The following is a 27099-nucleotide window of genomic DNA, read 5'->3' on the forward strand; positions in this document are numbered from 1 at the left end:
ATAAAGTGATTCTTTCTATAGTTCCTTTAGTAAGATAGTGAAATAGCTTCTTTTTAATTCTCCTCATCATATATTAAAAAAAGTATATATATGTTTACATATGTGCATTATGGATTTTAGAATAATACTCTGAAGGTTAATAAATACAACAGAGAAAGACTGAAAGGAAATATATCATGTAATGAATATCACTTTAAATACCTTTTATTATTGTATGGTTTGTTTTCACAGATTTCAGGTGACAAGTAGTATGGAGTCCCTATGCAAGTTCGAGCCAGCTCCACAGTACTAGAACAAAAGAGCATTATTGTAGACGCTTAAGATACTTAAAGATATTACAAATCATCACGTATACATCATCATGAATTAAAATTTCACTGAAAACATTATATTAAAACAAAGTTTAAAATGGATGTTACCTATTAAGAACTCTAGCAATTCCAAAATCCCCAAGCTGTATTGTCCCATCTTTGGTTAAAAATATGTTCTGTAAAAAAGAGAAAAAAATCAGAAATACTATTATAGTCCAGTTCCAAGTTCAGAACTTTTTCCATAAAAATGAATCCAGTTAAAAAATACGCTGGGATAACTGGATATCCACATGCAAATGAATGAATGCAGACCCCTATCTCACACCATACACAAAAATTAACTCAAAATAGATTCTAGACCTAAATATAAGAACTAAAACTATAAAACCCCTAGAGGAAAACACAGGAGTAAATCTTTGTGCCACTAGTTTAGGCAATGATTTCCTAGATATGACACCAAAAGGACAAGCAAAAAGAGAAACTATAGATAAACTGGATTTCATCAAAATTAAAAACTTCTGTGCAAAGGACACCATCAAGAAAGTGAATAGATAATCCACAGAATTGGAGAAAATATTTGCAAATCAGGTATCTGATAAGGAATTTGTATCCAGAATAAAGAACTCTTACAACTCAATAACAATAAAAGAAAACCAAATTTTAAAATAGGCAAAGTCACATATTATATGATTCCATTTATAAAAAATGTCCAGAATAGGCAAATCTATAGAAACAGAAAGTAGGTTAGTGGCTTCCAGGATCCAGGTGGAGGGGGAATAGGGAGAGACTGCTAATGAGTATAGGGTTTCTTTTTGGAATGATAAAATATGTTCTGGAATTAGAGAGCAGCGATAGTCTCACAACTGTGTGAATACACTAAAAATCACTGAACTGTACACTTTAAGTGGGTGGATTTTATGGTATATAAAATATGTCTCAATAAAGCCTTAAAATTTTCCAGTAATTTACCTGATTTACATTCACAAATACAGAACTCCAGTGCTCTATCAGTGAAGCCAGGAGTTTTGGGGTAATATGAATTAAACTCCATATCAGTCAGGAGACTTGACTCAGGGAAATGCTCATAGCCAAAGATGACATAAAGTGAGGTTAAGTGGAGTAAGTAAGATGGGGTGAAATGAAATAAGGTGGCAGAGGGTCAGGGGACAGGAAAGATGGGGTATGGAGCTCCCATCACAGTTTCTCTTCTTTCTACTTCTCATCCTGGGACTATTAGGCTAGAAGCTGCAGGCCTAAGAAGGTAAGAAGACAGACACACAGCCTTGACACCAGGAGTGAACTCCCTGAGAACTCCCTTCCCTGGGAACTTAGAGAGCCCACGTGAGGCAACCATGAAAGAAACCTCTACGCAAAATGAGTGGGCTGTGGGGACAAAACATCTCCACAAAAGAGCCTGCCCTCCCCCCAAGAAAATCCAATATACATGAAGAAGTCTAATGCGAAGAAAAACAGCCAATACAATCATCAGAACAAGAATTCACTTCAGATAGAATTAATTTTATAAAACAGTCCAACAAAAACTTTACCATAAACATGTTTAGAAAACTGCAGAGATAAATGAAGGAACAGATATTCATTTAAAAAGAACAAGACATTATGAAACACAAAACAACCAGAATGAAAAGAGATGTATATGAGAAAGCATTTAAAAATACTGGAGAGAAAAAAATAGTCAATGTAATAAAAAAGTGAATAAATGAGATAAGCACTAGTTTACACAAAATTAAAAAGGGATTTAGTTAACTAGAAAGTAGGTTGAGAAATTCACCTAAAATGCAGCTGAGAGAGACACAGAGATAAAAGGTGAAAGAACAAATAGGATAACTTGAAAGGATAAAGAAGTTTCAAAACACGTCTAGGAAAAAAAATCCATAAGACGCCCATGAAGGCAGTGAACAACAATATTTTTTAAAAAATATAGCTAAACACTTTCCAGAGGAAACATACATTCTCAGGTCAAAAGTACACAGGATAGGGGCCGACTTGGTGGCATGGTGGTTAAGTTTGTGTGCTCAGGTTCCATGGCCTGGGGTTCCTGGGTTGGGATTGTGGGCACAGACCTACACACTGCTCAGCAAGCCACGCTGTGGTGGCGTCCCACAAACAAAATAGAGGAAGATTGGCAGAGATGGTAGCTCAGTGACAATCTTTCTCACGCAAAAAGAGGAAGATTGGGAACAGCTGTTAGCTCAGAGCCAACCTTCCTCATTAAAAAAAAAAAGACAAAAAAACCCATACACAGAATAAAGAATAAAAGCTGAACCTCATCAATGTACAACTCTGTGAAATTTCCAAACAATGGGGACAGAGAGAATATTCTAAAATCATCCAGAGAGAAGAAACAAGGATAAGAAGTCATAATGGCCTTAAATTCCTAAAGAGTAATACTAGAATTCAAAAGACAGATGAGCAGTATCTTTAAAATTCTGCAGGAAAACAATTTCCAACCTACAAGTTTATATCCAAATTATTATTAAAGTAAGAGAATAAAGTCATCTTCAGACACACAAAATCTCAAAAAAACGTATCTTCCACACATCCATTTTTTGGATTTTTTCCAACATAATGAGAGAATAAACCAAGAAAGAGGAAGATTTAGGAAGTAGAAAGGAGATCAAACACATGATGGTTATGAAGAAGATTTATAGGATATGCAAACTGGATTGGGTTCCAAAATTTTGCCCCAAGACTATGCTAGCCCCATGTCCATATCCATTTAGAAATTATTAATGACGGAATTAACATACCTGTGATTTTATGTCTCGATGAAGAATTTTTCTATCATGTACATGTTTCAAGGCCAAACATATCTGTACAAACCAATCCAGAATCTAGAGGGGAAAAATCAAATCTGTCATTTATTTTACAATTCACATTTCATAGTAGTCTTTCCTTGACTATTAAAAGGACTGAGGAATATTTGGGGTTGAGGGGAACTAAATCCTTAAAAAAAAATTTAGGCTATAATCTATTTTTAGTTTGTAGTCACTAACGTTAAGTAGATATTCAAGCAACTGACACTATGTGCAGGGCACACACTAACTTTAAAATGTAAGAGACTGCTACTGAAGCATCTTTTATAAATCAGAATAAATATGGAAAGAAATTTCCAGAGAAGAGTGAAAAATGGAAATAATTTATATTTTATGATAGTAGGATGGTGGATAACTTTGTTTTTAAATGTATCTTTTTTCTACATAAATGAAAATCACATGAGGAAAAAATCAGGCTGGAAATTTGGGAGACATCTCTGACTTTTTTGTCTCCCCACATTCACTAAATATAAACACACTCTCTGGAGTTGGCCCTTGAAAGTAAAAAGGGTTAATTTCTACCTCAGTCCTGAATTCCAAGTAGATGACATTTTTAAACATGAAAAAATTAAACTATAAAATGATTAAACATAAGTTAATTTTCTATGATCTTTGATTGAAGAAGGACTTTCAAAACATGACACAAACACCACAAGTCACAAGAAAAAAGACTGACAAGGCTTACTATATAAAATTCAAAACATCTGCCTGGCAAAATACATAATCAAGTTTAATAATTATTTGAGAAAATACCTTCAACATAACTGATTGATTGCTAATTCTCTAATACGCAGAAGTTCTTCCAAATTTCTAAGGAAAAGACTTAGCAGCCAAAATAAGAAGCGGACAAAAAACTGGAAAGGCAAATGACAGAGGAAAAATAAACCAATGAACACGCACAGAAAATACCAATATCCTCCAAATTAAAAAGAATAATAATTAAAACAAGATACCATTTTAACTTGAAAAAGTGAAATAATACACAGTGTTGGTCAGAATGTGGGGAAATAAGTCTCTGTACACCTTGTTTGTGGAAAAGTTAATTAGTCACGTGACAAAGTATATAAAAATTTTAAATTCACATATCATTTGAATGAGCAATTAGAATTTCAAATTTATTCTAGAGATACAATATCACAAGCACAAAAGGATATGTACAAGGATGTTTACCCCAGTACTGTTCATCAGAGCAAAAAAATGTAAACACCTAAATATCATCAAGGGGCCTGGTCAAATATATTGTGATATCACTGTACTAGAAATATTATGCAGCCACTGAAAAGAATGAAGTACTTCTGTGTATACTGTTAAACGACAAAAAGATAGTTGTAGAATAGTATGCTCAGGACTTTTTTAAGGTATATGTTTATGTATAATACATAGCTGAACTCTCTATATATGTACATGAGAGAGAGAGAGAGTGTGTTTGTGTGTGTGTGTAGGAAGGAAGCACAGAACGATTGCCACCCATCAGTTAACAGTGTTGACCTCAGGGAAGTGAATTTTCAGAAGACAGGATAAAAGGTAAGTAAGAAGCCTTCTTTTTACTCTTCTCTCTTCAGTACTTAAAAAAAAATACTACATTAAAATAACCTAAAATTAATTTTCTTTAAAAAAACAAACCTCTCAGTTCAGTTCAAAAGATATTTACTGAGGACTACACAGATTTTTAAGTTCCTTTCCATATTCACATAAGGCACCATAGGTAGAAAAATGAAACACCATTCTCTGACTCTGAGTTCATATGGTGGCAGAAATATACTTATAAACAAATACCGATAATAAACTGCACAAGCTTTATAACAGCAGTACGTACATTGAGAGAGTAATTAATTCAACCCCTCAGGGAAGGGAGAGGACAAAGTACAAAAAGATGAAAATAAAGCACACTTGAGTCTTACCATTACACAGCCTACCAGGAGAACAAGAACACATCTTAGAAATCACCTGTGCCTCATTTTACAGATGGGGTTTGTCATTACCAGACTTCCCATACCTGTACTCCTTTATAATTTGATAAATATGTATTCAGGACCAACAATGTACCTAGTAGGTGCAGGAATCGGCAAAAAAAGTTAACAAGTAACCTCATAGACCATGAGTCAGCCAATTTATTCTATAAAGGGCCAGATGATCAATATTTTAGGCTTTGCAGGCCATAGGGTCTCTGCCTCAACTCAACTTTGGCATTGCAGCGTAAAAGCAGCCACAGATTGAGTTGTCGTCAAGATGGCGCTGTGAGCAGAGGTTGAACTCGCCTCCTCCCACAAACACAACCAGGTTACAACAATTTTAGGAAGAATCACCCTGGATTGAAAACTGAAAACTGGATAAACAGAACCCCCACAACAAGGGACAGTCCTGACGAAAGCAGAACAGGCAGTAACTCTGGCCAGAGAGGAAAAAAGCCACCTTTGGGAGCAGCGGAGCTTCTCAGCTGGCCAGGCGGGAGCCAACCTAAGGTACGCAGCCCTCCCTGGAGGAGTGAGGTCCGTAGCGGGGGCAATACTGCTATAACCATCCTTCGGACTCAGCCCACCTGAGAGGGGGGTCTTACTGTCTGGCTTTGCTGGCTATTAACTGCAGCGAGGACACCCCAGAAAAGCTATCGACCGAAAGTCGAAAAGATCTGGGTCTTAAAGGGCCCACGCACAAACTCACTCATTGCAGCAACCTAAAATCACCAGAGAGAAGGCTGACTGTCCTTTGGTGAAACGAGACTCACCTGGTGGGCTCTGGGAGAATCTTGGTGAGAGGAGGATCCTCTCTGGAGACTAAGACATTGGTGGGGGCCGTTGTTCTGAGCTGGTCCAGGCATGCTGATATGGACACAGGTGGGGGCCATTGAGGTGCATCCCTTGGGCTGTTAGCCCAGGGGTCTGCCACACCCACTAGAGCACAGATTTAATCCAGTTCAGCCAGGGCAGACAACCCGCCCTAGGGACTGGCCCCACCTAACAGCAAGCCCTCAGGCTACTTTTCAGCCTGTATTAACTGAATGCCTTGATCCTCTACAGGCAGGCAAAGGTGTCTGCCTCTGTGGGGCAGGGCTTGTGTGAGGACCTGGTAAACTGTGGGGGGCATTGGGGCAGAGGTGGGGGCCTCTGCAGTGTGGCGGTGAGGTATGCTCCAGGGGGTTGAGAAGCGTGCATGGACCAGGACTGTGTTGACTGTGTATGTGGTCCAGAGGGGGGTTGAGGCTTATCGGTGGCAGAAGACTTGTGTTTCACAAATAGCCATAAAAAGGATCAGGCCCACATTCCAAAGCCTGAAACAAGGGAGTGCCTCCATGCCAAGGGCTAGCCCTACTCACCTGCACTCCTAAGAGAACTGACATCAGCCTTGTTGGCTTCAGGCCTATCACAACTGTACGCCCCTGAGCCTAGCAACCAGCTACACTGGGTACCAACCCAATTAAGAGGACAATTGCAATAAGAATGTGCTAATAGGCGGGACCATGATGGCAGAGTGAGTGGTCTTCTTTGTCTCTCCCCCTCGAATCTACAACTAATTGGACATTCACCAATTAACAAAGGATATCCAGATAGCATCTCAAGACGCCTAAGAGTCTCGTGCTACTATACATCGGAAGGCGGACGGACTTCCCCCCCGGGAGGAGGTGGAAATAAGTGAAAACTCTCCGACCCCCGACCCCCAGACAGCATAGTTCCTGCAGAAGGCTCTCTTCCAGCAGACTCCCCCATAGCATCGCCACACACCAAGGGAGGGAGTGTGCACTCACCAGCGGAGCGACGGTGGAAACAGGTGACAACAGCCCTACTCAAGCCCCCCACGATTACACCTAAGCCCAGGGGGAATCCCCAGGGTCCTGCACCCACCATCAGGGAAGGCCTCCGCTCACCATTAGGAGGGAGGCTCCACCCAGAATCCAGAACAAAGGGAAGCTCCCGGCAGGCAGATTCCCCAGCAAGGCACCAGATCGCAAGCTGCTGCTGGGCCCACAGTCTCCGGCTCACGGGTCGGTGCAGGGGGTGCCCGGACTTCCCATAGATGTACTTGGGGACACAGAGCTCCAGCACCTGGCTCTGCGGCCCAGGGGGAGGCTCCGGGGTCCCGCACCTCCCCGTCAGGGAAAGCCTCTGCTCGCCATTAGCAGGGAGGCCATGCCCAGAATCCAGAACAAAGGGAAGCTCCCGGGGGGTGGATTCCCCTGCACGGCACCAGACCGCCAGCTGCTGCTGGGCCCACGGTCTCCAGCGCACGGGTTGGTGCAGGGGGTGCCCAGACTTCCCGTGGACGTGCTTGGGGACTGGGTGGAGCTCCAACACCCAGCTCTGCAGCCTGGGGGGATGCTCCAGGGTCCTGCACCCCCCAGCACGGAGGGCCTCTGCTTGCCATTGGCAGGGAGGCCCCGCCCAGCATTTGGAACACCAGGAAGCTCCCTAGAGCAGAATTCTCCACAAGGCAGCAGCTTACAAGCCACCGCCAGGCCCACGGACTCTGGCCGTGTCCCAGACGAGGCAAGGGGCTCCCAGAGATCCCGTGAGACTGGAGTGGGGCAGAGTGGAGCTCCAGTGAAATGGCTACGTAGCCCAGGGGGGAACTCCAGGTTCCTACAGCAGCCTCAGCGAAAGCCTCTGCGGAGAGGTCCCGACTGGCAATCGCAAGCCAGGAAGGGCCTGGGGCAAAAGTAGCACAGCTAGGTGAGCTAACGACAGACTGCAGAAGATACCCATAGCTCTGCTGGGACCTACAGTGTGATCTTGTGGGCTCTGTTAGGGTAAAAGTCGTGATTATAGGTGATCCTGCTCCTGGCTGCTGGGAAAGCCCACAACACTGCTGCAGACCACAAAGAGGGAGTGTGTCTAAGTGGGCTGCAACAGTAGACATCAGCAGCCTGAGGCCCCCTTGCAAGTGCCCCCAAAACGGCCAAGGGACCCCACAGGACCACTGTGACTACGAGGAGGGGTCCAGGTCCAGTCAGTAACAGCTGAGAGGGTTCCTGGTTGGTGCACTTTAAACAGCTGCCCCACCCAGCGAGTGCCTCCAAAACGGCCAAGGGACCCCACAGGACCACTGTGACTACAAGGAGGGGTCCAGGTCCAGTCAGTAACAGCTGAGAGGGTTCCTGGTTGGTGCACTTTAAACAGCTGCCCCACCCACACACACACCAGTTGCAATAAGTGGAAGCAGCGACTAAACGCTATCTCTATGCGGAGGCACAAATCCACGCCATCAAGCAGTATGAAAAAATATATTAAATCTCCAGAATAAAAGGAAAATGATAAGCACCCAGAAAATCCCAAAGACAATGAAATCCATAACCTAAATGACAATGATTTCAAAACTGCCATTATTAAAAAACTCAACGAGTTAAAAGAGAATTCAGATAGACAACTCAGTGAGTTCAGGAGCTATGTCACAAAAGAGCTTGACACTATAAAGAAGAACCAATTAGAAATACTGGAGATGAAGAACACAATGGAGGAGATTAAGAAAAATCTGCACTCTGAACAGTAGGGTCGATAATATGGAGGACAGAATTAGCAATCTGGAGGATACGAATATAGAAATGCTGCAGGCAGAGGAGGAGAGAGAACTAAGACTAAAAAGAAACGAAGAAACTCTCCAAGAATTATCTGACTCAATTAGGAGATGCAACACAAGGATTATAGGTATACCAGAGGGAGAAGAGAAGGAGATGGGGGCAGAAGGCCTGTTCAAAGAAATAATAGCTGAGAACTTTCCAAACTTGGGAAGAGAGATGGAACTTCATGTGACAGAAGCCAATAGATCTCCAAACTTTATTAACCCAAGAAGACCAACCCCAAGGCATATAGTAGTGAAACTAGCAAAAGTCAATGACAAAGAGAAAATACTAAGGGCAGCCAGGCAGGAGAAAATAACTTAGAAATGAAACCCCATAAGGCTATCAGCAGATTTCTCAGGAGAGACCTCATAGGCTAGAAGAGATTGGAATGAAATATTCAAAACTCTGAAGGACAAAAACCTGCAGCCAAGAATACTCTACCCAGTGAAAATATCCTTCAAATACGATGAAGAAATAAAAACTTTCCCAGATAAACAAAAGTTAAGGGAGTTCATCACCACAAAATCTCCTCTTCAAGAAATGCTCAGGAAGAACCTCATTCCTGAAAAATCAAACAAAGGAAAGGGGTTACAAAATCCAGAACAAAGGAGATAAGCAGAAGGACAATAACACAAAGTAACAGCTCTCCATCAGGACAAAATGCAAAAGAACTGGAAAACAAGTGATAAAATGGCAACAGTAGGCCCCCACGTTTCAATAATCATTCTAAACGTGAATTGATTGAACTCTCCAATCAAAAGGCACAGAGTGGCAGGATGGATCAAAGAACAAGATCCAACAATATGCTGCCTCCAGGAAACACACCTCAGCCCCAAAGACAAACACAGACTCAAAGTGAAGGGATGGAAGACAATACTCCAAGCTAATAATGAACAAAAGAAAGCAGGTGTTCCCATACTTATATCAGACAAAGTAGACTTCAAAGCAAAACAGATAAAGAAAGACAAAGAGGAGCAGTATATAATGATAAAAGGGATGCTCCACCAAGATGACATAACACTTATAAATATATATGCACCTAACACAGGAGCACCAAAATTCGTAAAGAAACTATTAACAAAACTAAAAGGAGACATCAACAGCAATACAATAATAGTAGGGAACCTCAACACCCCATTAACACCAATGGACACATCATCCAGACAGAAAATCAACAAGGAAATTACAGAATTAAATGAAAAATTAGATCAGATGGACCTAATAGATATATATAGGACACTTCATCCAAAAATAGCAGGTTACACATTCTTCTCAAGTGCACATGGAACATTCTCAAGGCTAGATCATATCTTGGGAAACAAAGCACGCATCAATAAGTTCAAGAGGGTTGAAATAATATCAAGCATCTTTTCTGATCATAATGCTATGAAACTAGAAATCAACTACAAGAATAAAGCTGGGAAAGGGCCAAAACTGTGGAGACTAAACAACATGCTACTGAACAAACAATGGATTATTGAAGAAATTAAAGAAGAAATCAAACATTATCTGGAGACAAATGAAAATGAAAACACACTGTACCAAATGATTTGAGACACAGCAAAGGCAGTCCTAAGAGGGAAATTCATTGCAATACAGGCTCACCTCAATAAGCAAGAAAAATCTTACACAAACAACCTCAAATGACACCTAACGGAATTAGAAAAAGAAGAACAAACAAAGCCCAAAGTCAGTAGAAGGAGGGAAATAATAAAAATTAGAGCAGAAATAAATGATATTGAATCAAAAAACACAGTAGAAAGGATCAATGAAACAAAGAGTTGGTTCTTCGAAAAAATTAACAAAATCGACAAACCCTTAGCCAGACTCACTAAAAAAAAAAGAGAGAAGTCTCAAATAAATAAAATTAGAAACGAGAGAGGAGAAACCACAACAGATACCGAAGAAATACAAAGGATCACAAAAGAATACTATGAAAAACTATATGCCAACAAATTGAACAACCTAGAAGAAATGGATAAATTCCTAGACTCATACAACCTACCCAAACTGAATCAGGAAGAAATAGAGAATCTGAATAGACCAATCACAAGTAAAGAAATAGAAACAGTAATCAAAAACCTCCCCAAAAATAAGACCCCAGGACCAGACGGCTTCTCTGGAGAATTCTACCAAACATTCAAAGAAGATTTAATACCTATCCTTCTCAAACTATTCCAGAAAATAGAGGAAGATGGAGCACTCCCTAATACATTCTATGAAGCCAACATCACCCTGATCCCCAGACCTGACAAAGACAACACAAAGAAGAAAAACTACAGGCCAATATCACTGATGAACATAGATGCAAAAATCCTCAACAAAATTTTGGCAAACCGAATACAGCAATATATCAAAAAGATTATACACCATGATCAAGTGGGATTTATACCAGGGACACAAGGATGGTTCAACATCCGCAAGTCAATCAACATGATTCACTACATTAACAAAATGAGAAACAAAAACCACATGATCATCTCAACAGATGCAGAGAAAGCATTCGACAAGATCCAACATCCATTTATGAAAAAACCCTCAATAAAATAGGTATAGAAGGAAAGTACCTCAACATAATAAAGCCCATATATGACAAACCCACAGCCAACATCATACTCAACGGACAAAAACTGAAACCCATCCCTCTCAGAACAGGAACAAGACAAGGGTGCCCACTTTCACCACTCTTATTCAACATAGTACTGGAGGTTTTGGCCAGAGCAATTTGGCAGGAAAAAGAAATAAAAGGAATCACTCTCGCTGTGTGCAGACAACATGATCTTATTTATAGAAAACCCCAAAGAATCCATAGAAAAACTATTAGAAACAATCAACAACTACAGCAAAGTTGCAGGGTATAAAATCAACATACGCAAATCAGTAGCATTTCTATATGCTAACAGTGAACTAACAGAAAAAGATCTCAAGAACTCAATCCCATTCACGATCGTGACAAAAAGAATAAAATACCTTGGGATAAATTTAACCAAGGAAGTGAAAGATCTATACGACGAAAACTACAAGACCTTCTTGAAAGAAATCGACGACATAAAGAGATGGAAAGACATTCCATGCACATGGATTGGAAGAATAAACATAGCTAAAATGTCCATACTACCTAAAGCAATCTACAGATTCAACGCTATCCCAATCAGAATTCCAATGTCATTCTTTACAGAAATTGAACAAAGAATCCTAAAATTCATATGGAGCAACAAAAGACCCCGAATTGCTAAAGCAATCCTGAGAAAGAAGAACAAAGCTGGAGGCATCACAATCCCTGACTTCAAAACATACTACAAAGCTACAGTGATCAAAACAGCATGGTACTGGTACAAAAACAGATGCACAGATCAATAGAACAGAATTGAAAGCCCAGAAATAAAACCACACATCTATGGACAGCTAATCTTTGACAAAGGAGCTGAGGGCCTACAATGGAGGAAAGAAAGTCTCTTCAACAAATGGTGCTGGGAAAACTGGACAGCCACATGTAAAAGAATGAAAATCAACCATTCTTTTTCACCATTTACTAAAATAAACTCAAAATGGATCAAACACCTAAAGATTAGGCCTGAAACAATAAGTCTTCTAGAAGAGAATATCGGCAGTACACTCTTTGACCTCAGCTTCAAAAGAATCTTTTCGGACACCACAACCCCTCACATGAGGGAAACAATAGAAAGAATAAACAAATGGGACTTCATCAGACTAAAGAGCTTCTTCAAGGCAAGGGAAAACAGGATTGAAACAAAAAAACAGCCCACTAATTGGGAAAAAATATTCACAAGTTATTTATCTGACAAAGGGTTAATCTCCATAATATACAAAGAACTCACACAACTCAACAATAAAAAATCAAACAACCCAATTACAAAATGGGCAAGGGACATGAACAGACATTTCTCCAAAGAAGATATACGGATGGCCAATAGACACATGAAAAGATGCTCATCATCACTAATCATCAGGGAAATGCAAATCAAAACCACACTAAGATATCACCTTACACCTGTTAGAATGGCAAAAATATCCAAAACCAAGAGTGACAAATGTTGGAGAGGCTGTGGAGAAAAGGGAAACCTCATACAATGTTGGTGAGAATGCAAACTGGTGCAGCCACTATGGAAAACAGTATGGAGATTCTGCAAAAAGTTAAGAATAGAAATACCTTATGACCCAGCCATCCCACTACTGGGTATCTATCCTAAGAACCTAAAATCAGCAATTCCAAAAGTTCCATGCACCCCTATGTTCATCGCAGCATTATTCACAATAGCGAAGTCATGGAACCAACCTAAGTGCCCAGCAACTGATGATTGGATAAAGAAAATGTGGTATATATATATATATATATATATATATATACACACACACACACACACACAATGGAATACTACTCAGCCATAAAAAAGGACAAAGGCGTCCCATTCACAACAACATGGATAGACCTTGAGGGTATTATGTTGAGTGAAATAAGCCAGACAGAGAAATACGAACTCTGTATGATGCCACTCATAGGTGGTAGTTAACATATGGATAAAGAGAACTGATCAGTGGTTGCTAGGGGAAACGGGGGTGGGGGAGGGCACTAGGGGTGAAGTGGTGTACCTACAACATGACTAATAATGATGTACAACTGTAATTTCACTAGGATGTTAACTTTCATAACCTTAATAAAAAAAAAAGCTAAAACAAAACAAAACAAAACAAAAACCCACAATCTATAAAATGCTACATAAAACCACTTTAAAACTACGAGTAAAAATTGACATCCAACAACAACAACAACAAAAAAGCAGCCATAGATTATATACAAACAAAGAAGTGTAACTGTTGTTTTAATAAAACGTTGTTTACAAACACGGACAGTCGGCCGAGTTTGGCCCATAGGCCACTGTTTGCTGACCCCTATCAAAGACTACTGAGGGAGATGAGTAAGCAAACCAGAGGGGATGGTCCAAGTGCTGAAGAAGCAGAGAAAGGCAGCCAACTCAGCCTGGAGGTAATAAAATAAAATTGGACAGAAGAGGGGATTCCAGAGCTAAATGTCGATGGAAGGTATAAACAAAGCTGAGGAGGAAAGCACAGCCTGTACAAGTGTAAGCATACAGGCTACATTTCCATTCCCTCTGTCTATCCGGTTCAGACTAACTACCCGAGGGTTTGATTACTTGGAGTTGGGTTGGGGAAGGAGGCCCTTACATTATAACCCTGCTTCTAATCTCTCCTTTTGACTTCCTTGAACACATTAGTTCATACTAATATTTACGAAATACTGTTGGGATAATGGCATTCTCTTGCTCAAAAAGGCTTTCAAATTCAAATATTATAAAATATGGAACCAGCCCAAACACCATATAGTAATTATCAAACACTTGTGTAAATTACAGTTTTACGTTTACATGTTATTTTCATTACTATAGTCTTTCATTACTTCTTTCATTACTATAGACTTTAGAGATTTTCATTACTATAGAACAAAACAATAGCACAATCCACCTTCTTGGCTCCAAAACTCAGGTTTCTCTGTGCAAAGAAATGTTTTAAAATTTTATTAAAGTGTGCTCTGTTTTGATAGGTTTATCTTTTAAAAAAAGTGTGAGAAACTTTTACTGCCAAATATTCTATCAAGGAAAAGACAGATGTTGGCTGTCTATTAGAAACATAAATTGATCTTAGAGCTCTTAATAAGAGGTAATAAGCTTATTTACTATATACCTTCTGTGTAATCTGCCCAGAAAGCAGATATTCCAGGTCCATCAGGATAATTTTCTCTGCTTTGTGCTGACTTTATCATTTGATTATTTTTTTTGAACAAAAGTTCCTCACCTATGAGAGAACTAACAAATCTTATAATTGCATTGCCTTCATGTAAATTTTTTCAATTTTTTGATTGTAGTAAAACGCACATAAAATTTACCATCTTAACCTTTTTTTTTCTTTTTTTTGCTGACAAAGATTTGCCCTGAGCTAACATCTGCTATCAATCTTCCTCTTTTTTTTTTTTTTTAAAGATTGGCAACTCAGCTAACAACTGTTGCCAATCTCTTTTTTTTTTCTGCTTTTTCTCCCCAAGTCCCCCCAGTACATAGTTGTATACTCTAGTTGTGGGTCCTTCTAGCTGTGGTATGTGGAATGCTGCCTCAGTGTGGCCTGATGAGTGGTGCCATGTCTGCACCCAGGATCCAAACCAGCAAAACCCCAAGCCACTGAAGGGGAGCATGCAAACTTAATCACTCAGACATGGGGCCGGCCTCTGTAATCTTCCTCTTTCTGCTTGAGAATTGATGAAGATTCACCATGAGCTAACATCTGTACCAATCTTCCTCTATTTTGTATGCAGGTCGCTACCACGGCATGGCTGCCAATGAGCTGGTGTTAGTCCACACCCGGGAACTGAACCTGCATTGCCCAAGCAGAGCACACTGAACTTAACCAATAGGCCACGGGGCTGGCCTCTCCATCTTAACCATTTTTAAGTGTATACTTCAGCGGTATTAAGTACATTCATAATGTGTACAACCATCACCACCCATCCGGCTCCAGAACTCTTTTCATCTTGCAAAACTGAAACTCAATACTCATTAAACAATAACTCCCCATTCCTTTCCCCACATAGTCCCCAGCAATCACTATTCTACTTTCTGTCTCTATGATTTTGAGTACTCTAAGTACTTCATATAAGTGGAATCGTATGGTATTCATCTTTTTGTGATTGGCTTATTGCACTTAGCATAATGTCCTCAAGGTTGATCCATGTTGCAGTAAACATATGTCAGAATTTCCTTCCTTTTTAAGGCTAACTGACATGAAGGGACTTACTTCTATCATTTTGCTATTTGTTTTCTACATGCCTTGTAGCTTTTCTGTCCCTCATTTACTGCATTATTGTCTTCTTTTGTGTTTAGTTGATTTTTTATAGTGAAATATTTAAATTCACCTCTCATTTCCTTTTGTATATATTCTATACCTATTTTCCTTGTGGTTACCATGGGGATTACATTTACCATCCTAAAATTATAATACTCTAATTCACATTTGTATCAGCTTAACTTCAATAACATACAAAACCCCGCTCCTTTACATCTTCACTCTACTCCTTTCAATTGCTGATGTCACAAAATTACATCTTCATACAATTACATCTTTGTGTGTCCAAAAACATACACTGGTAATTTTTAAAATGCATTAGTCTCTTAAATTATGTGAAAAACAAATGTAGAGTTACAGGCTAGTTACAATAATACTAGCTTTTGGACAGATAATTGCTCAACATCGTTATTCATTAGAGAAATGAAAATCAAAACCACAATGAGCTATCACTTCACCTCACATCTGTTAGAACGGTTATTATCAAAAAGGCAAGAAATAACAAGTTTTGGTGAGGATGTGGAGAAAAGCGAACCCCTGTGCAGTGTTGGTAGAAATGTAAATTGGTGCAGCCCCCATGGAAAACAGTATGGAGGTTCCTCAAAAAATTCAAAATAGAACTACCTTATGATCCAGCAATTACCTGAAGAAAACAAAAACACTAAGTCTGAAAGATATATGCACTCCCATGTTCACTGTAGCATTATTTACAACAGCTAAGATACGGAAACAACCTAAGTGTCTATCAATGGATGAATGGATAAAGAAATTGTGATATATATACAATGGAGTATTATTCAGCCATAAAAAAGAATGCAATCTTGCTATTTGCAACAACACAATGGACTTTGAGGGCATTATGCTAAGTGAAATAACTCAGAGAAAGACAAATATCGTATGATCTCTCTTATATATGGAATCTAAAAATAACAAAAGAACCAAGTTCATAGTACAGAGAACAGATTGGTGTTGCCAGAGGCAGGGGTGGTGGGCAGAAAAAAGGGGTGAAGGGAGTCAAAAGGGAAAAAAACAGCTGAAGTTAACCACAGCATTCAAATTGGATTAAAACAAAGACAATAAAGCTGACTAGACCTTTAGTAAAGAATCAGGCTTTTATAAAAGGTACCTTTCCTACATATCTGAAATCTGTACCTTATTAATTTTTTTTAATGGAATAGCAAAGTTATTTACTTGTAGCCATTCATGCTCCCCTTCCTTTTTTGGCAAATGGTACAAGATATTTCCTTGTGAAAGTCATTTATTTCCAGGTGTTTTTCTATCAAACATTTAAGTGACAAGAACAGCTGTTCAAAAAAAATGTATCAGTCTCTTAAACCATGCAGAAAACAAAAAGGGGAGTTACAAACTGTTGTTAAGATAATACCAGCTTTTACAACTGCCCATGTATTTACCTTTACTAGATCTTCATTTCTTCATACGGCTTTGCGTCACTGTCTAGCATCCTTTCATTTCAATCTGCAGGAACCCCTTTAGCATTTCTTTCAGTGCAAGTCTAGCAGTAACAAATACCCACAGCTTTTGTTCACCTGGGAATGTCTTAACTTCCCCCTCCTTTTTGAAGGACAATTTTGCCAGATACAAGATTCTTGGTTGACAGTGTTTTTTTCTTTTAGCACTTTAAATATATGAGTCCAGTGCTTTCTGGCTTCCAAAGTTTCTAATGAGAAATCTGCTGAAAATCTTATTGAGGCTCTCTTGTATGTGATAAGTCACTTTCTTTTTGCTGCTTTCAAGATTCTTTCTTTGTCTTTCAACAATTTGATTATAATGTGTTGGTACAGGTTTCTTTGAGTTCATCTTATTTGGAGTTTACTGAGCTTCTTGGATGTTTATAATCACGACTTTCATCAAATTTGGGAAGTTTTCAGCCATTATGGTCATGTGCCACTTAACAAGAAGGATACATTCTGAAAAATGCATCATTAAGCAATTTTGTCATTGTGCAAACATCATAGAGTGTACTCACAAAAACTCAGATGGTACAGTCTATACACACCTAGGCTACATGGTATTAATCTTATGGGAGCACCATCATATATGTGGTCCATCATCGACCAAAACATCATTATGCAGTGCACAACTGTAATTTTTCAAATATTCTCTCTGCCCCTTTCTCTCACTCTCACATTCTGGGACTCCTACAATGCATATGTTAGTCTGCTTGATCCTATCCCACAGGTCCCTTATACTCTATTCGCCTTTCTTCAATCTTCTTTCTTTTTGTTCCTCAGACTCAATAACTTCCATTGTACTTGCTTCAAGTTCATTGATTCTTTCTTCTGCCTGCTCAAATCTGCCTTTGAATCCCTCTAATGAATTTTTCATTTCAGTTTTTGTAATTTTCCACTTAAGAATTTCTTTTTTGGTTTCTTTTTAGGTGTTTCTTTATTGATATTTTCATTTTGCTCATACATTGTTTTCTTGACGTTCTCCACGTTTTCCTCTAGTTCTTTGAGCATCTTTAAGACAGTTGTTCTAAACTCTTTGTCTGGTAGATCTACCATCAGGTCTTTTTCACAGACAATTTCTGTTAGTTTACTTTTTTCCTTTCAATGGGTCATATGTTTCTGTTTCAAGGGGTCATATGTTTCTGTTTCTTCCTTGCAGTTTTTTGTTGAAAAGTAGTCATTTAAGTCTAATAATGTGGTAACTCTGGAAATCAGATTCCTTTCCTTCCCCAGGGTCTACTGTTTTCTGTTTTTGTTGATTGTTGTATGCTGTCTCTGAGCTGAGGATCAGCCTGAGGTTAAACTTAAAATCTTCTCAGGTCTTTTCTGAGACTGCATCTTTCCCTGGCTATACATGGTGACTTTCTAATTTCCCTCATATATGTACTTGCTTTTGAATGTATTCATTTTTAATGTCTAGCTCCCCAAATGGGAAAAAAGACATGAAGCAGGGAAAAAAAGGGGTACTGGTCCTTTAAGTCCCCAGTAAGTCACTTCAGCTAGAAGGGATGGGACTTGCAACAATGGGAGGCGGTGCAATAACAATGGCTGCCCGCTTCTTTGTCTGCACCTCTGAGATCAGAAGTAGCAATCAATGATCAGAGCACAGATTCCTAATATTTGAAGCACAGGGACCTTTTTGCCCACCCTGGTTCCTAGAAGGTGCCTGCAAGCTGCTTCTGAAGGCATGCATGGCTGGCTGCCTTGGCGCTGGCAGGTAGGAAATGGGTAGCTGCTACTACCTAGCTAAGAGCTGAAATTGATTAAAACTAACCACAATGTAACATCCAAGCCTTTCCGTGAAGTTGGAAGCCTTCAACAGACTCCAGAGATCCAAAACAGTTACTTCAGGCAGATTCTGCCACCAAAAATTGCTGTGTAGGTGGGGACACAGATTCCTAAAGCTTCCTCCTGTACCATCTTCCCCAAATCCTCTCCATCTTTATTTATTTTAAAATATTTTGTTACTTTGATTAAATAGCCAAATTTTTTTTTCAGGTACTGGTGACCCTACCTTAACCAAGTGAGCAAATATCTGACAACTCTTTAGATTTTTGCCTTCCGTAGATCCTAAATTTAGAAAAATAAAACAAACTTTCCAGCTACCTCTCACTATATGCATTAATCAGATCAACACTGTTGTAAGAGCTGCATGGGAAGACTGGCCCAATCAACAAAGATACTTAGCCTTTCCTAGGTTAAGTTTGTATAAGTAAAATATTATTAATATAAATCTTTCAGAAAATGCATGCCTTATGGGACAGTCTTAGAAATTTGTCAATGACTTTGCTGTCCAATTTTACCCTTAAGGAAAACTATTCATCAAGCCCTTCTCAAATATCCCTACAGAGAATTTTATTCTCTTATTGGTTACTATAATAAATTAACTTCAGCCTTTCAGTCTCGTTATCAAATAGGCCTTTGCTTCTTGATGCTGGCCAGAAGGCTCCTAGAAAGGACTTCACTAGGAACACTGAACTATTCATACTTCAAAAACTAGACTCTTGAGTACAGCCTTCTGAGTTGACATTGCTTAGATAGAACAATGGGCTGAGTCAAGATTTCTAGGACTTTTTTAGTCCAGAAGCTGACAAACATCATGAAAGCAGACTGCCCCAAGATCCAGCAGAATAAGAATTACTAGGACTGACTGAACTGAATTAAATGAAATTTAATTGTTGTTATTTGTTTGGAATATGATATTATTTTTAGTCTTCTATTTTCTATATTTAATGAATACATAAAGTCCTTTTTTTTTCTTCTTAAGCTATCTCTAATGCTCAGTTTAGTAGACTATGCTTTTGTACACCAAAATGTAACATCTTAAAATGATTATCTGATTGTCACTGACCCACTCAGAATTCAGAAATAAATGGTTTTACTTTTCAGGACTATATTGTCCTTTTCATTGGTTCAATAAAAACCTATACTCCTTTTTACTAGAATACAACTGAACAAATCAATTATGCAACCAAGGCCATACCTGGAATGTCTTATTTGAGAATGATTTTCAATTAATCAATTATGACAAGCCTACTACTAAGAAATTTATGTAGAACCAATTCCTGTATCGTGCTGCCAGGAAAAACTGGCCTAGTACCTGACTTACAGGGTCACAGCATAACAGGTGGCAAGGTCATTTCCTAGTAGTCAAGAACCTTGGAAAATCTGGAAACACTCAAGAAGAAAGAAATTCACCCAAATGTATAGGTACTGCTGGTGAAATGTGGTGGAGAATATACTGACCTTGGTTTCCTGAATTGGGATGGAAGAGCAAGTAATAGTTTCTTTAAAAATCCCAAACAAGATCCCTTATGAAAACTTGTTAACAGAAATCAATTCTGTGGCTTTAGTAGTTGTTCAATACCATAACGCTCTAGATTTTCAGAGCAAACTCAAGAGGCCTATATGCTTAATTAACACTCTCACTGTACCTAAATATTAGGTTCTGATGAGACCAGACTTTCTTTTGAAAGAATACATATTTGTAAATTATTTATGACCACAAGAGTAGACTATCAGAAAATTTATCCAAAACTTGGAAATAAAGCAAAAACAGTCAGTGGCACACCTTTTTAACATCTACGTGGGCAAAAGCCATCCAAGGATCGTTTAGGACAATGTACTGAGTTCATCTCATTGTTTACTACTGATTAAAAGTCACAGACTTAGGTTGCTTCCTAACTTGATTAGATTTCTGTCCAGTAAAGATGCAAACAAGGAAGCATCACTGAAGAGAATGGCTTCAGTAGTTGGAGAATTATCTTGTTTCACAGGCCTTCCTGTTCCCATTTCCACTCTAGAAATAGACAAAAACCATCTCAGATGGATGCTCACCTACAGCCTAAGACAGAAATGGCCTCTGGCCTCTATATTTTTCTGCTTCAAAGCCCAGAAAGTAGTAGGATGTTTTTTATAAATAATCTCCATTTCAGAAAAGCTAAAATAAATAACATTCTTATTTGTGCTAACAAAACTTGTCATTCTGAAAGGTAGAAAAAATGTTATTAACTTAAAAGAAAGACTTGCCAAATTTCTATTGTTTTTATGGAATAATCTCAGAGATGGTCAAAAATACATAGGGTGAATCTCCATAATAATTTCTAGAATGTCAAGATACATATATACACACACACACACATCATTATGTACTAAGAATATTTATCCAACAGTAGAACCAAATCCATAGATTATCAACATACTTTATAGTATGATGTTATACGATTTAATAGCAAGCATTTTAAAGTTCAATAAACACAAATGAATAAAAATAAGAACAAGCAACGGGACATATCAGATAAAACTCTAATAAAAAATAGAATAGTATGTAAAGTAACATACATTACAATTGGATCTTCACTACAACAGCAAAGTCAGCTACATCGTAGCAACATCTCTATTAACCAATAAGGAAATAGTCTCAAAACAGGTAAGCAACTTGTAACATAACAATTACCAAGCTGATAAGTAGAACAAGGACTCAAACCCAAGTCTTCTTCTCCCAGTTCTGTGCTCTGTCTAGTAGACTTAATTATGTAAACAGAAGGTAAGTAAAGCTTGAGAAATATGACATAACCCTCTTTAATAGTACTTAATTAAAATATAACTCAAGATCTCACCATACCATATTTTTTAGTTACTGCCAAGAACCTAAAAGTTCCCATCTGTATGGCTTTATCAATCAACTGATCAATTGTGCCAACTTGCTGCCTACCAGAGACATAGCTTTCCTAAGCACCCTGAGATGACATAAGTAAAACCTGTGACCTCTGCTCTACAGTAAATTACAACCTAGTAGGAAAAATAATTCTAAAGTGAAATTATTCAGAGTACATTAAGAAGGGTGTATGGTGCAGCAAAAGTAAGTGTAGACTCAGAAGAATACTATGGAGCATTATATAGTAGTTAGAAGCAACAGATTCACAGATAGTAAAACAGATCAGAAACACAGTACTTAGAGAAAAAAGTAAAACTGAATGAGATATAAAACAACAACAGGTATGCATTTAAAAATACATGTATACAAAACAATGAGAGTCATTTTGCAAAAATACATAGATGTTCGTTAAAGACACTGGAATACTGCCTATGGAGGAGGGGAATGGAAAGAAAAGAGACTATGAAGATTAAAGAGTAAAAAGAAACAAAAAAGCACAGGCTTTGCTGGACTGGAATGTAATGCCGCTATTAAAACTAATAAAATTGATCTATATGGACTGACACATAAAGAGAATCAAGATAATTTTTAAGTGACAAAAGCAAGACAGAACACATGTATAATATTCCATTTCTGAATATATGTGTCTTGTATAAATGCACACGTGCAAGTATGAAAGACAGAGTCTGGAAGAACACACCAAACTAAAAACAGGGGTAATCTCAGAGATGAAACAGTGAGGAAAGAAGACTTTCTATTTCTGAACTTTTTAATAATTTTACAATTTATTTTAAGTTTGTAAAAAGAAAATCTTATAGACTTTAGAGTTAGACAGAAGTAGGTTCAAACACCAACTATGCGATTTTGGGCAAGCTACTTAACCTTTCTTAGATTTTGTTTATCTATTAAATAGAGAAAACTACACTAACTCATGGGGGGTTACAAGAATTAAAAGAGACAACAAATATAACACTCCTAGCACAGTGTTCCTGCCATTCCCTTATGTAAAAGTATGCAATTAAAACTAAGAATGGGTGATAATGAGAAAAGCAGTAGGTATTTAGAGAAGAAAAAGATCACAGAAGATGAGAATAGTTATAGAAAATTTAAAGAAAAAGCTGGGACTTGAGCTGAACCTTAAAAAATTGTAGAATATTAATAACACAGAGTTGGGACAAACGTATTACTAAATAAAAGAAATAATCAGAGTAAATACATAGAAAAGAGAATGAGATGTATAAACATGTGTCCCAGTGCCTACCAAAATACATGCTCCATAAATATCTGTTAAATAAATGAAAAAGGGTACACATTATGGAATAACAGAAAAAAATAAGACTGTTTAGGTAGGATAGGGTCAACTTTTAGAATTCCTTGAAATCAAAACAAAGATTAGATTTAATGCGGTTGCCAATGCAAGGCTTCTAGAGATGAAGTTATCTGGCAAAACCACATTTTAGGAAAATACAGTGTGGAAATAAGCCAGATTGACAGGGCATAAAATAATTAACCAGTTATAATGAATAAGTTATATATATAAATACACACACACATAGGATATAGCACAAATTACACATATAACAATATTATTACAGACAGGAAATGACATGGGGAATTGAACTAAGCTGGAAGCTGATTAGAGCAGAAATGTAATTAAGATACTAGAATATGATACCAAACTGCCCTAGTAATTACAATTAGCATTTGTAGTTACAAATAGATACATATATAAAAAAACTTCAAATTACTTCTCAAGAACATTATACAGTAAGAGTCAATCTCCTACATGTTAACTCACCTGATCCTCTTGAAATAAAACGCCTTTCTGAGCATTTATTCGTTTAAACAGATCCCCTCCTTCACAGTAATCCATCACTATGTAGAGAGAGCCATTTTCTACAAAATATAAACAGTATACTCCACTTTAAAAAATGTATATCAAAAGCATAGCTAAATTAAAGGTACTTAAAGGTTTACTAAAAAGCAGTAGTTAATAGTGTTCTGTTAAACCAAAAACAGCACTATACTCAAAAGAATTAGAGTGCAAAGTCAAATCACACAGGCTGTACAATAACTTGGGTTAACAGGCAGCTCCATCATTGATGATATTTTTACCAAGAATATAGCATCCTATTGGACAGCACTGTCCATATTGACCTAAACATCTCTGGAACGTAGACAAAAAGAAGACAGATATACTTGATTTCATTTAATAGATATATTTCCTTAAACATATCTATAAAATGAAGTTTTTCCACCAATTTGTCAGAGATGGCTTATCTTAGTTTCCAACTGACGGTTACTTTTCAGCTTTGATTGATCCACTTAATCAATTACTCGTTAAACAAATACAATAATAGATGCTGCAATGAACACTGAGGATTCAACAGTGAATAAGACAGTCTCTTTTCCTTTGGAGCTTCCTTTGATTTTACTCTCTTTTTAAAAATTGCATAAAATCTGTGAACAAACATGAAGATGGGGCACTGCCCTATTAACCTTTATGCCTCAGTCCACAGAAAAACAGACTTCCATGACTTCCCGTGGGTGGGCAGAACTAAAACACTTCTAATCCTTCTCTCCACCTTTATTCTTATATAAGAATAAGACTAAGCTTATTTTTTCCAATTAAGGAAGAGTGGCTGATACCATTTCTAACGTGTACTAAACCACTACTTACTAGTAAGACTATTGCAACTTAAAGAACAGTTTCCCTGGTTTTCACTTTTCTTACTACCCTGCGCTTATGGCCTTATTGCCAGCAGTATTTATTTCTTGCACCTTGTGGTGGTGATCTTGTTACTCATAGTGCTCATATCTCCCTTTTGATGTACTAATTCTAATGTGCCACTGATTGGGGACATACGTGACTGAGCTAATTAAGAAGCTGCATAACTCTTTATTATTGATATGGAAAGATCATCCAAATATACATATGAGAAATCATAACATAAAAAAAACCAAAAAACCCCAGAAAACTGTACAGTCCACTATTTACAAAAAATATGTACAGGATATCATCATTTATGAAGCATAAGAAAGAAAAGGCAAAAAATTATGTAAAGTAAGCTATAATTTACATATGCTTATTAATGCTTAGAATAGTTCGGGAAGGAAATACAAGACAGTAATAACAGTGGTTAACCCCAGGAAAGGAAAATAGGTGGCTCAAAGATAGGAATAGAAGGCAAACTTTTTACTGTTATGTAACATTTGAATTTTGTACCATATGCGTGTATCAAAAAATAAAACTATCAAAAGATTTTTTAAAAAGGTGTGTGTGTGTGTGTGTGTGTGAGAGAGAGAGACACACACTCAAAAACAGAGACAGGGAGACAGAGAAGTTAAACAGGACCTGAGAAAGGGATGAAGAAGCAATCCTGAAGTAAAATGTTTGAGCTTCAGTACGAGTTTCAGTACATTAACTCTGTAATGTTTTCTGCTGCTTAAAATTTTATTATTTACTTTTGGGATAAATACTACTTAAAATGTAGGTTAACAGAAAAGTCTTTTCTCCAAGAGGGAAGTACTAATCTGTTTTGTATTCCTTCAATCATTCAAACAACTGAGTGCTAACCATGAGGCAGGCATTTTGCACAAGATGCTAGGGATACAGAAATATAACACACCATCCTTATCACCAATGGGCTCACACATTAATGGAGAAATGCCCTCCAAAAAAACCAAAAACCACCACCACATAGAAACTGCTTGAAGTTGAAGCAAAAAGACTGTAAGGCAAATGACAAAGCCTCAATGCACGCTAGAAAATGACGGAGAGTGAGAACGACTCAGCGAAGCACGCACTGTTGGCTGGCTGAACCAACAGCTAATTTTAACACTCTTTTCCCTTCATGACCCCTCACTTTAAAAGCTGAAAAACTCCCAAATTTTCTAATTCCCAGTCTCTCCTACAGGAGAGAGGTGGTCATTGACCCAGTTTGGCCAATAAGACCTTAGAGGAAACCTGACAGTGGCTTCTAAGAAAGCATTTGGTTGTCTGATTAAAGGAACAGATTGAAGAGAAGAGCTGCTGGTGCTGCCATTTCCTCCCTCTTTTGGACCTGGTTGCAGACATGTGCCTGAAGTTGCAAGAGCCATCTTGGGACAAGGTGAAAGGCACTAGGCTGAAAAAGTGACATACTAAGGATGGCGGAGTAGAAAGACAGAAAGAGTCTGGATCTTGGTAACACTGCTGAGCTGCCATATATGCCCTGTTACAGGACTGCTTATCTTTAAGACTTCCTGTTAGGTGAGATAAGTATCTTTCTCTTAAGCCAATATTGGTCAGATTTTTTGTTACCTATAGCAAAAAGTGATCCAAATTTAGCCTCAAAGAAAAGCTTTCTTCAAATAGAGAAGTTAGATTTTGGCAGCACTGATGGGGAACAAGTAGAATGCCAACACCTATCTCCATATACAACATTGAAAGCTTCCATGAAAGATATAAAAACTAGTTTAGAAACAGTAAGAAATAAAACAAGCTTAAGAGGATAAAAAATATAAAATGTAGGAAAATAAAAATAAAAAAATGAAAGCAAGTAGATGCTAGCTACAGGCAATTAAAGATAGAAAGTAATATATGAACAACAGAGTGGAGAAAGTAAAAATGTCCAACACAGATCCCCAAACATACAGTGATACAGGATAATCCCCTACTTTCTCAATGAGAAGATTAAAATTTTTTGAATTTATAAATGTTAGGGATATAGATGAAACAGTAAAGTGTCTAATTATAATATTTAATATTATAATCTAACTATACATTTATATACCTGGAAATATTGTTTTCTTCCCACTCTCATGTTTTATGAAACAATTTTATCCAAACTTTTGACATCTATCTTCAATATCAATGTCTTTTATTGATTCATCTGTTAGTTTTTCCAACACACATGATCTTCATTTCCATTTAACAAAAAGAGAGCACTTTTTAAATCTGTTTATGTTGTCATTGGAATTTTTCTATGCCATAACTCCTATACGTATAATATCAGGACTTTAAAAATCATCCTAGAGGGCTTATATGCATGATTGTCACAACACAACCATACTGCCTTTTAAGTGACTTTAGAAGACTTACTTATGACGGTATCTAATGTCTGCAATTATAACATCAACATTAACTTCTTTGATGCCTCTTTTGTAAACTGATTCTGCCTAAGAATCTCTCTAAGCACTCAAAACTAACTCAGTGACATCTTCTTCCCCTGAAGTATTCTGTCACTTCAATGTATAAAAAAATTTTGAGAGCCCATCCTGTAATATGAGAAACTTTAGAAGAAAGAATTAGTTTATAAGCTAAGACAATTTTCTGGCAAACAAATTTTGGAATATTTTTCCTTACATTAAGATATATGCATTTTTTTTTAAATAGTGAAATGAAAACCTTTCTGCAACAAAG

At 37.7% G+C, this 27099-nt stretch overlaps 1 protein-coding gene across 11 annotated transcripts in view; it reads right to left on the reverse strand.

The window, feature by feature from the left end:
- The window catches only part of NEK1 (NIMA related kinase 1), a 219998-nt gene that overhangs the window by 180471 nt on the left and 12428 nt on the right, over positions 1-27099 (reverse strand). For all 11 annotated transcript variants that reach the window (XM_046657126.1, XM_046657120.1, XM_046657127.1 and 8 more), the window contains 4 exons: positions 23494-23591; positions 3080-3163; positions 420-487; positions 202-288 (listed from right to left, as the gene is read on the reverse strand). In XM_046657126.1, the coding sequence (XP_046513082.1) occupies positions 202-288; positions 420-487; positions 3080-3163; positions 23494-23591 (337 nt within the window). The remainder of the gene's footprint in view (positions 1-201; positions 289-419; positions 488-3079; positions 3164-23493; positions 23592-27099) is intronic.

Source organism: Equus quagga, chromosome 3 (genome assembly GCF_021613505.1).
Source record: "Equus quagga isolate Etosha38 chromosome 3, UCLA_HA_Equagga_1.0, whole genome shotgun sequence".
Lineage (NCBI taxonomy): Eukaryota > Metazoa > Chordata > Mammalia > Perissodactyla > Equidae > Equus > Equus quagga.